Source organism: Amblyraja radiata, chromosome 11, assembly GCF_010909765.2.
Source record: "Amblyraja radiata isolate CabotCenter1 chromosome 11, sAmbRad1.1.pri, whole genome shotgun sequence".
NCBI lineage: Eukaryota > Metazoa > Chordata > Chondrichthyes > Rajiformes > Rajidae > Amblyraja > Amblyraja radiata.
In genome coordinates, this window is record NC_045966.1 from 56,958,151 (window position 1) to 56,970,816 (window position 12,666).

A 12,666-nucleotide genomic window follows, 5' to 3' on the forward strand; every position below is an offset into this window, starting at 1 on the left:
ACTGATTGTGGTGCAGTGGATGTGAAGAAAGCTGGAAGGGAAGAGGGGCAGGACAAAGCCTGGCAAGGATTAGGTGGGTTCAAAGAGTGTTTTGTTTAGACAGATAGTTGGACAAAGGCCAGAGATGAAAAGACAGATGGTATTGAAGCGTCACACAAAAGGATTTAAGAGTTGGGAATTGCGAAGCTTGAGAAAGGAATGTAAATGGAACGGGAAGGAAGAAATAGGTGGGGCACAGGGGGAGAAAACTCTTGGGCAAAATTATTTTTATATGCAATTTATTCATGAATCTTGGGCATGGATGAATCAAATTCTTTGGCTTGTATGGTCTCCAACATGTTTGGTCCCTTCGTATATCTATACGTTAGAAAACAATCTTTCTCCGAAATATTTTTAATTGTTTAAATAAATATTGGTATGTCACCAGCAAAACAATTTTTTAAAATAATTATTAAATATGATTCTTGGTGTAATTATTGTCTATGTGTCTTAAAATACCAAATCAAACCCTGCCACGCTTACACAACTTGATTTTGGAGTGCTATACAATAGCCACTGTTACAGGTCCCATGGAGATTTACTGTTGAAAATATGTTGCTTAGCATATAAATAATACCAGGACTACACTGAACTCAAATAGGGTTTGTCAGAAGGCAAATTATTTTTTTCTTAAATATAGATAAAGACTTCTAGAAGTACCTGCTTCAGTAGGAGGTACAGTAAGAGGAACATTGATAGTGTTGATCTTCAAGGATGGGTCCACTTGTGTCTGTAGCCTAATGTCGCCCAAATTGTTTGATGCTAGTGATCCAGATAATTTGGCAAATTTGACCACATCGCAAGTGGAAGTTGAACCTTGAAGCTGAAGTTTAATTCCAGGTGGAAGTGGGTGCAAAGTTATTGGAAGTTTCAGATCTGTATGTTGTGACCCATCAGTTCCATTCAGATCCTTTAAGAACAATAAATCTTTAGTCTGCTGAGTTCCCCTGTTGGAACCAGAAGGTTTATAATGGTCATCATCTTCTATTTTTATCTTTTCAGTCATATGTTGGCCAGCAATATTTTGATCACCATAATCCTTTCTTGAGCTTAACCCTGAAACATATTTATTTTCACTCTGAAAAAGAAATGGAAAATGTTAAGGAGAAAATCTGAATTTTTATCATTATTTTTATGTTATCTTATTACTTAATGCCGCCTTATTACTTGATTTGTAAAATCCTTTTCTCTGGAGTAGAGAGCATTGATGACTTCCCTGATCAGAAGATTCTGGATTTTATTCCTTGGCTGCATTGTAGGAGCTAAGTGAGTCAATAGGGGTTGATATCAAAATCGCAGGTTTCAACAGGAAAAAAAGTTAAATCGGAATCTTTCCTCCTGATTATTTTTCTTGGAAACTGCAAATGCATAAATGTTTTGATAAGAGCACAAACCGACACAGCTAATGAAATGACTCCCGGTTGAATCATTTCCTAAGATTCACAGTTGACATTTTCACATTCAGAATATCCATGGGACTGTTTTCCAGCATGAGGTGGTATAACCAGGAAGGGGAAAAAGCACATAGAACATCATAAATCAGGAAATTTCTCTTTCCTGTTAGCTAAAACAATTAATCTAATAAGGGAAGCAATGTTAGTTGACCCCAAAGGTGCAAAATCTATTTTCCTGAGGGATGAGAAATTCACAACATCATAAAAGAGGGAACAAAATTTGGTATTGGTCAGATGTGTTATTTTTATTGCTTTTTCTTACATATAGGTCAACACTGGAGAAAAAAGTGTCTAATTATTTCAAAAGTGATGAACAAAATTTTCGGAATTACATCTTATCCGCTACTTTGTTCAATATAATCATCAATATCAAAGTCCAGGGATGCTTTAAGAGATGCTAATACGTGAGGTGCGAACACAGTTTAAGTTTTCTTTATAAAACAAAATTCAAGACCGTCTTTTATGAAAGCTTTTTGTTTTCTTTAACCAAGTTAGTCTCACTTTAACCAAGTTAGTATATCCGACCCTATTCGAACAATTGTGCTTTACTGTTATTGACATGATGATTTCACATTGATTTACTAATAATTTTTTGCACATAAGATGTTTTGCCCTATTCCTAAATGAATATTAGTTGAACTTTTTAAGCGGGTTAATCAACTTTGTAATAATATTCATTAGTTATTAGTTGAGCGCTCAGAGAACTCCAGAAACAATAGAAATCTATTTAAGGATTATCAGGGAAGAGTTTGAGTTTCTTTGTGCTTTTTATGCTAGAAATATCAGCATTCAGAAATGGTCAACTTAATTTTGCTCTAACAAAGACAGTGTGAAAAAATTATTCACACAAGTAGAAAAATAGACAAGTAGTCTATTTTTAAATGCTGTGAGATTGAAAGGTATTGGCGTTCAGAGGGCTGGTATACAAATCTTTGAATATTAGTTGGAAGTGCAGCATGCCATAAGGAAAGAATACATTAGTTAATCATTGCTGCAAAAGGATTTAAGTACAAGGAGCCTCACAACATTTTTTATATAGTTTGGTTAAGCTACATCTAGAGCCTCTGGAAGTGAAACAAATGTTCACCAGATTGCATCCAAGTGGAGAGTAGCAGGGAGCAGGTTTGTCTTTGGACAAACAATAAAGAAGACTGAGACTATATTTACTTTAATTTTGAAGGATGACTGATGATCTCCCTGAAACATTCAACATTCTTACAAGCTTGTCAAGGTACACAAAATAATGTTTCCACTGGCAGGGATTTAAGGCAGAGATGAATATATTATTGATATTAAGATAATAAAGAAAAGTGGCGCTGAAGAAATATATAATCTATAATCTGTACGGAATGTGAGTGTTATAGTCTTCACTTGCTTCTAAATCTTATGTTCCTATGTACTGGAGAACGCCATATTATAATCAGTGGAAAAATACTTCCATATTCATAAACAAGGTGCAGTAGGAACACAGAAGGCCACACAGCATCTGTGGAGGGAAATGGACAGATAATGTTTTGAATTGGGACCCTTCTTCAGACAGATGGAGTAGAGAAGAATTGCTGGTAAGGAGAGGCGAGGGGAGGGGTAGGGCAAGAACTGGCAATTGATAGGTGATAAACAAGGTATACTCTCACAAAAGTCATTATCATCAAGCAAAAGCAGGAAATATAGGGACAATAGCAGTGGTGAATAAAGTAATACAACGCATTCATTCTACAATGGATTCCAATAATTTCTTGTAGATCAATGCTCTAGTGTGTAGACACAGACTAGCAGGCCAATGCAATGTAAATGCATTGTCGTGAAGGTCTGAACGGTGCAGGCCTTGCATTGCATCTTGTATATTTAAATAAAGCCTCACCTGAACACCACCTTGGAATTCAATTTAAACCATACCTCAAAAATTCAGGAATTAACTGGTTATATTTTTTTTTGTTTTGAAACTTGCCCTGAAATTTGTTAAATGTAATTGTGTGGGAAAAAAAATAGTAACGGTTCCAATTCCTGTACTTGTTAACTTTCCATGAGAAAGTAGTGTAATTGGAGAATGCAAGTGTAAAAGCTATGTACTACATCTGCTGTGTGTGACATATACAGGCTCTTCAAGTGGATTAGTTTACGTCATTGGGCAAATAGGTAGGCTGCAATGTCTTAAATTTAAAATCCCTCCACCACTCATCTCATATGCCCACAATTGCCAAAGTTTCCTCAGAGACCTTCAAAACTATGAATTTTACCATCTAAATATAGAAGTACAGCACCGCCGTCATCTTGAGGTTTCCTTCCAAGTTAATCACCATCCAAATGTGGGTCTACGTCCCTCCACTCTCAATGGGGCCAAATTCTGAAATTCCCAATCTATAAACATTGTGGGAACTCTTCACTATATGAATTGCAAAATTCAAGATGGCTGACCAGAAGGGAATGGCAGGGAATGATAGACTTGATAGGACTTATATTCCTCGCTCATCTATAGTTCAAGTTCAAGTGAGTTTATTGTCATGTGTTCCTGTATAGGACAATGAAATTCTTGCTTTGCTTAAGCACACAGAACATAGTAGGCATTTACTACAAAACAGATAAGTGTGTCCATATACCATGATATAAATATATACCAAATATAGAATATAGACCAAATATAGACCAAATCTAAATGTCAAGGCATATGATGCATGACTGTTACATTTCAACTTTTTTTTTTAGTTTTCTATTCATTAGAATTCATGCAATCCTGGAGTTAGATGCAAGTATTGATGATTATAGATAAGCCAGCGGTAGTACAGTATATAACATAGTATATATGGTGCTGGTTTTTTATACTCACTTGTTATAAACTGTAATTAGTAAATAGTTGGTATTAGAACAAGAAGACTAGCCAAATAATCTTAACATCCTCACCTCCACCAACTACATGCACCCCTACCCCCAAATATTTCTATTATTGTAGAAAACCATTTCTGGAATTATATTTTAGTAAGAATAATCTGCAGACATTTGTTATGGAACATATTATTTTAAAAATAAACAAAGTAGGCTTTAAAGGAAGAATATTTGCTTTAAAATAGAATAATATTCAACTTCTTTGAACTTCATTGAATATGGTATTAGGTCATCTTATCCAACATGATTCCATAACTTTACAATACCAACTACTTCTGTCACATATATACAATAACCATTACAATATTTTATATACAACCCCTAAATGCAGGCAAATGTTATTAATCCACAAAGATTCATGTTTTTATAAATTTAATGTGCATGCTAATCCTAATTCTTGAAAGGCATTTGTTAAAAAGTTCTCACGTTGCATTATTCAAACCCATTTAAGCCAAATCTTAATCATCTGCACAGATGATACTGTCACTTTATTATGTAGATTCTATTGTGATCTTAGAGAAGGGAATAGTAACAGTCACTGATCTGTATTGGTTAAGTAAACATTCAAAATATAAGCATCAAATTGAAAAAATTATATTTCAGTTTAAACTCAAGTATTCAAGAGAAAATCTCTCAAATGGAGGTACCTTCCACAGGATTGACACAAACAAAAAAAAAGATCAGTGGTTTGCCTTCACTTGCCTGACCACAATGAAGGTTGAATATAGTCACATGTGCCAAATATAGTTTAATAAGGAGACCACGTTGCACAGACTGAACCAAAAACACTGACAGGAGTAAACTGTGATTTCTTTTTGCAACCTGACTTAGCTGCCTTATCAGACAACTGAGCCAATGGTATGCTGAATGCAAGTACAAATCCAGAACTCCTGCTCTACATCATGCCAAGATGTCGCCATTTCTATCTCCATCGAGCCAACTGAAGGTTACCTTCAGAGAAATGTAGGGGCACCATTCCGTGGCACTCTGATCGTTGTGCCATTCATCCTGAAAATGATCCTGTGGAGGGTATCTCTAATGAAGATTTCTCCCAAAGTTCCACAGATTGGTGCAAATGTAATCTGTAAATAAAGAAGCACGGAATGAGAAAAGGCCCTTCTGGCCATCAATGCTGTTTCTTTTATGGATCCCAAATGCAATTGCTTCAAGGAGTGCTCTGCTAATCTCTCTGTGGATTCCAACACCAGTCAAGAAAACCTCAAGATAATTTCGTCTACAAATTTCAATCCAACTTCTGGTCGGATATTGATCTAGCATATTTTCAAGTTACTTGTATTAGAAATCAGTTCCACGTATTCTCTATTTTTTATAAAAGCAATTTTCCTTTAATTTAGCATTTGCTAAGCTATATCCACATTAGGTAGCCTGCTTTCCTCTTCAGATGCTCCCCGATTTACAATGCTTCGACTTACGATATTTCGACTTTACGATGGTGCAAACGCTCGGCAATGGCAACGAGCCGCACGTCACTTCCGATCACGTGATCGCATTGTATTAAATGTGTTTTCGACTTGCGATATTTTCGATTTACGATGGATTTATGGCAACGTAACCCCATTGTATGTCGAGGAGACACCAATCTTTATTTCTCCAGGATCTAAGTGTTGCAATTATCCTTGCTACTATTCCCAGAATTCTTCCCAATGCATCAATGTCCACTTGAATACGGTGTAACATGTAATAGTAAACTCAGAGGTCCCTCACAATTACATTTAACAAATTTCAGGGCAAGTTTCAAAAAAAAAAAAAAGAACTCTAGTTAATTCCTGAATTTCTGAGGTATGGTTTAAATTGAATTCCAAGGTGGTGTTCAGGTGAGGCTTTATTTAAATAGGCTAATCCGGAAAATTAAGATGCATGGAATCCCATTCATAGAAGACAGTGGGTTGTGGTGGAAATATGTTACTTTGGCTGGAGATCCATGACCCATAGAGTTCCGCAGGGATCTGTACTGGGACATCTGTTATTTGTGGCATATGCAAACAACATAAATGTAGACTGGTTAGTTAGCAAATGATCCCAATATTAACAGAGCTGTGGACATTGTGAGAATTCTGGCATACTGGTATGCCCTCTTCTAGACTCTGCAAGTAAAATGGGGCAATAGGGTCTCAGCCCCATTTGGGGTTAGCAATGGTGTCAGACACAGGGGGATTTTCTCCCCAGTCTTTTTAATCTCTACTATATTGATGATCTGTCCAAGCAATTGAAAGCCTGTAATACTGGGTGCATGATTGGTAATACTCTAATGAACCATATTATGTATACAGATGGTCTTGTGATCTTTAGCCCATCTAGCGCTGGTCTCCAGCAGCTCCTTACTATATATTTTGTGTATGGTGTGGAACATGATATTAAATATAATGCTGGTAAGAGTGCTGTTATGATCTGTAGATTCAAAGAGGATAAATGTCTACGATTTCCTGATTTTAAATTGTCTGATAATAATCGTAGTGTCTGTAATAAGGTAAAATATCTTGGACATTTTATTACAGAACAAATGACAGATGATGAGGATATTTATAGGCATCGCCGTATGATGTATGCACAAGCAAACATTCTCTTACGCAAGTTTAGTGCGTGTACAGATGGAGTGAAGATGTCTCTGTTCAGAGCTTATTGTACACCACTCTATACTGCACACTTGTGGTCAAACTACAGAAAAGCAAGTTTACAGAGACTTAAAGTAGCTTATAATGATGCCATGAGAATATTCATTAAAAGACCTAGATGGTGTAATGCAAGTGAAATGTTTGTGGCTGCAAGAGTCAATACTTTACAAACTGCCTTAAGAAATCTTATGTATAAATGTATTTGCCGGATTAATGACTCTGAAAATGAAATCATCTGGGCCTTAACAAACATAAGATTTAGCACTACACGCTACCAATCCCAGCTGTGGAGACATTGGTATAGTTGTCTCGTTGTAGGACATCGATTTTTTAAATTCTTGATCTTAAACCATGTATTGTGCTTTTGTATGTAATTTATTGTGCTTTTGGAAGTAATTTACTGTGCTTTTATATGTAATTTATTGTGCCTTTGTATGCAATTTATTTCATGTAATGTCTTGTCTTGTATCTGGACCATGAGTCTGTAATAAAAATAAAGTAAGTAAGTGAAGAAGGTTGTCAAAATATATAATGGGACGTAGAGCAGCTACAAAAATGGGTGGAGAAATGGCAAATGGAGTTTAATCTGAGTAAGCGCAAGGCATTGCACTTTGGGAGGTTGAATGTTAATGGGAGACCTTAACAGCATTGATGTACATAAGGATCTTGGGATCCAAGTCCATAGCTCCCTGAAAATGGTAACAAAAGTAGATAGAGTGGTAAAGAAGGCATGTGGTATACTTGACTTCATAGGTTGGAGCACTGAGTATAAAGGGCTTGTCCCACTTGGATGTCATTTGCGCGTCAAGTCGAACGTGATGCGCGCATGGTGCGTGGTGATGTAGGCAATGACGCGCGGTTGCTCGCGGCGCCCCAGGATTTTGGAATTCACAAAATCTTCACGCGCAAATGACGCCGAAGTGCGACAGGCCCTTAAGAGTCAGGAAGTCACACTGCAGCTTTATATGACTTTGGTTAAGGAGCAATTGGAGCACCGTGCGCAGATCTGGTCGCTCCCTTATAGAAAGTTGCTCCATTATGGAAAATACGTGGAGGCTTTGGAGAGGGTGTAGAAAGGTTTACCAAAAGGCTACCTGGATTAGCGAATATTAGCTGGAAGGAGAGGTAGGACAAATCTACATTGTTTTCTCTGGAAAAAGAAGGAAGAGGGAAGATCTGTTGGAAGTATCTGAAATTATGACAGGCAAAGATAGGGTAGACAGTTAGAACCTTTTTGCCAGGATTCAAATGTCAAAGACGAGAGGGTATAGCTTTGTAAACATTCTCATAGGTGATAGGGGCAAAGTTTAGGGGAGATGTGTGGGGTTCATTTTTTCTTTACGCAGAGAATGGTGGGTACCTGGTACATGCTGCCAGGGGTGGTGGTGGAGGCAGATAAGATAGTGGTATTTAAGAGGCGTTTGGATAGACACATGCATATGCAGGGAATGGTGGGATATGGATCACATGCGGGCAAAGAAGATTAGATTAATCAATTTTGGTATGGACATTGTGGGCCAAAGGGCCTGCTCCTGTGATGTGCTGTTCTATGCAACTCAGTGAATACAGAGTTAAAATAATTTCATAATCAATTTAAACCCCCGTGTGTTGGGATATTCTATTAATAACAATCTGAAATTGACTAAAATGATTATTAATCATAAAGCTAAACTTACATTTCATTAATGGAAACCCATTTCTTGTCCATTGCGCATTACCTTATGCCTAATCATATAAAACCTATTGCCCATTAGCTTAACCAATTCTAGTTGCACAGTTATCAATCACCTAGTTCAGTTTGTTTGCATACATTAACAAAGCTAAAGGCAAAGTCCACAAGGTACAATATTGAATTTGAAAATTGTTGGAGAGTAGATATGATAAATCAAGTAGTCGGCTTATTGTGGAAAAAATTGTTTGAAAAATGGTCTGTGCATGGAAAGAGCACAGAAGAAGGAATTTGATACCTCTGATGGCCTGAGAAAGACTAAATTGTGAAAATGTTTGCATTAGTATGAAGTTGTTGAGAGGTCCTCCTATTGGTACCAATAGTAGAATAGCGGCTTGCTTTTTGATCACAAATCTGGAAGCAAGTAGGGAGATAAAACGGATAAAGCGATGAGTGTATGGAGGTGGGGGAAAGGAGACTGGGGCAGTGAGACACGGTAGGAGAAATGTGTGCGCATGAACCAAGTCTGCATTTCCAGAATTGGGCAGGTCAGGACTTTGATGGTCAAGAGATGGTAGTGTTGTCAACAAAATTAATGTTTCACACATTGTTCTTTTGCTGACAATGAAATAATTGAAAGAGATTGAGAGTTGAGAGTTCTAGTCAGTTCAGATGACAACATTTGCTGGAAGAGATTCTCAAGTTGGATTGTCAAGCTTGGGATGATAGGTAGATACGAGGTGATTAATGGATGGGTGGAATAAGTGACCTGGGCAAGGGTGAAAAGGAGACAAAACGATGTTAGATAGGGAAATGTGTGGAGTAAAATGTAAAGCCAGAGGGATGGAGACAGGGAGGAGGTGAAAGAGGAGTGATAAAAGAAAAATATGGGACTCTGGGATGAGGTATGACCCCCCCCCCCTGGTGAATTCTCCAACTTCAATTAGTACCCCTGCTGCTAACCCCCACCCTTTCCCTACTCCTTCATCTCCACCTGTTATGTACACATTTCTCACACCATCTCTCACCATCCAATTCACCCAGCTCCTATCCCCTCCTTCATATGCTCACCTCCCACCTTGAATTCCATATTTCTCTGTCATCCCTACTCTTTCTTCTCCCCCCTGCCTCCTTCCACTCATATCCCTACCTCCAGCCTTACTTTTCACTTATCTCCTTTACATTTCTGACAGCATTTTGCATCCTATTCACCTCTAGCCTTTGCCTGTTACCACACCCATCTGCCAATCCTCCCCCTCTCTGGTATCAAACTATCACTTTCCAGGCTTTGTCCCACCCCACCACTCTTTTCCGGCTGTTACCTCCCTCAGTGCGGCCCTGACCTCACATCTACTTCATTGGAGACCTTAATCAAACTTTATCTTGCACTAAATGTTGTACCCTTTATCCTGGCACTGTGCACAGCTTGATTGTAATCATGTATAATCTTTTCTTTGACTGAATAGCACGTAAACAAAAGCTTTTCACTGTACCTCAGTACACATGATAATAATAAACAAAACTACTCCATTGGCCTGGAGAAGGGTCCCGACTCAAAGTGTCATCTGTCCATTCCCTGATGCTGCCTGACCCATAGTTACTCCAGCACTTTGCTTCTTTTAAACAGGATTAGAACTTCTGTCAACAACCCTGTGGTAAATTACTTCACAGCAAATGATGCCAGACTGTCAAATGGTTTAATAATGTCTGTGGTTAAACCAAACCAAATCACAGAAGTTTTTAGGAAGAGAAAATTAGGTATGATAATCAAACAACATTGTGTTTCAAAATCCAGAGCATGTACCAAGTCCTACTTTGATTCAAACTTATTTTTTGTCCAATGTCCAATGCATAGCCTTTTAACAGAAATATATATGTGTGTGACATTATTTCTATGATGATTGTGTTTTCTTTTGCCTCATGTATTTTCAGTTGCCAGTCATATGAGTGACCACATCTTTCTGCTTTAAATATTTTGTCAACACTGTTTTGTTTTCAAAATGTTTTCTCAATAAATTCAATTTTTATCGCTTCATCTCTGCTTTAGAATCTCCAGAAATGGCATTCTCTTCAATCATCAGCTCCCCATCTCTAATAGACTGTTATTTTCTGTCCCCCAAGGACTTTGGGCTTCCTTTCCAACACATGTTTTTTTTGGAAGTACATTGACAGATGCAGGATCATTTCCACATGTAAGTTGTTGACATTGCATTCTGTATTAGGCATCTCTTTGCACAGTTTTTTTAGTTTTTAGGTATCCAATCTTTGACAAGAAACCATTTCTTACAAATAAATCGTGCCTGAACTAAATGTGTCATCTTTGCTGCTCGCTATAAATTTCAACTGTAATCACTTTCTCCACCACACATCCAGTAAATAAAATATATGACCCGAGCTAAGCTCCTGATTGCAAATCCCCTTTCATAGATTGGGTTCTTCCAACACTGTAACATTACTCATCTCCACGCTGCCCATCATTTTATTTTTATTATGTATATACAGTATTTGATTATTCTCATACTTATTATCTTCTCATCTCCATAAAAGTCAGCAAAAATGTTATTCATGTACAAGTCCTCCTTTGACTATCATTCATGTTCTTGCTGTTTTCCAGCAGCCTGTAATATGACAATCTCATCCTTGTCTTTGAAATCTTCTATAGCCCACTTGTGCCATTAACAAAATCCCTCACATTCTCTAGACCCATGATATGCTTCTATTCTACATATGTACCTTACCTTTTCCCTATTATCCATGTACATACTTCGGACAGTATAGATACCGTCCATTTGGCCCAACTCATCCATGCCTATCAAGATGCCAGTACGTTAGTCCAATCTGCCCGCATTTAACCATATAACAATTACAGCACGGAAACAGGCCATCTCGGCCCTACAAGTCCGTGCCGAACACTTATTTTCCCCTAGTCCCATCTACCTGCACTCAGACCATAACCCTCCATTCCTTTCCCATCCATATATCTATCCAATTTATTTTTAAATGATAAAATCGAACCTGCCCCCACCACTTCCACTGGAAGCCCATTCCACACAGCCACCACTCTCTGAGTAAAGAAGTTCCTCCTCATGTTACCCCTAAACTTCTGTCCCTTAATTCTGAAGTCATGGCCTCTTGTTTGAATATTCCCTACTCTCATTGGGAAAAGCTTATCCACGTCAATTCTGTATATCCCTTTCATCATTTTAAAGACCTCTATCGTCCCCCCTTAACCTTCTGCGCTCCAAAGAATAAAGGCCTAACTTGTTCAACCTTTCTCTGTAACTTAGTTGCTGAAACCCAGGCAACATTCTAGTAAATCTCCTCTGTACTCTCTCTATTTTGTTGACATCCTTCCTATAATTGGGCGACCAAATTTGTACACCATACTCCAGAATTGGTCTCACCAATGCCTTGTAATTACTTGTTTTACTCCGATTATATGTTTTTATTCCGATTACTATGTAAGGTGTCCTTGAGATTTTGTATGAAAGGCGCCCATTAAATATAAAATTTATTATTATTATTATTATATATTTGTATCTGTCATGATCACTTCAGATGATTTAGCCCCATCTACCTGCAGCTCATTCCATATATGTACCATCCTCTGTATGGAAAAAGTTGCCCTCATATCCCTATTAAATCTTTTCCCTCTCAACTTAAACCTTTGCCCTCTAGTTTTTAATTATCTGACCCTGGGTAAAATATGGTATGTATTCCCTGTCTATGCGCCCACCATGATTTTAAGTTCAGTAAGATCACCCTTATAATCCAAGGAATAAAGTCCTAGCCTGCCTAATCCCTCCCGATAACTCAGCCTCTCAAGTTGTGGGACCATTCTCGAAAATCCTTTCTGCACACTTACCAGCTTACTGGCATCTTTCCTGCAGCAGAGTGACCAAAGCTGAATGCAATATTCTAAGTGATACTCACGTAAAAATTGAGAAGTTACCACCGTAGGTCTTACAGCCTTCTTCAATGCATTTTAATA

The 12,666-nt window shown here is 37.7% G+C and overlaps 1 protein-coding gene across 3 annotated transcripts in view; it reads right to left on the reverse strand.

Annotated features, from left to right (window-relative positions):
• Positions 1 to 12,666, reverse strand: part of sox30 (SRY-box transcription factor 30) — an 82,164-nt gene that overhangs the window by 51,029 nt on the left and 18,469 nt on the right. For 2 of the 3 annotated variants that reach the window (XM_033029970.1, XM_033029969.1), the window contains exon 2: positions 700 to 1,117. In XM_033029970.1, coding sequence (XP_032885861.1) covers positions 700 to 1,117 — 418 coding nt within the window. Of the gene's footprint in view, positions 1 to 699; positions 1,118 to 5,324; positions 5,456 to 12,666 lie in introns of all 3 variants that reach the window. The other variant, XM_033029971.1, reaches the window with a different exon arrangement.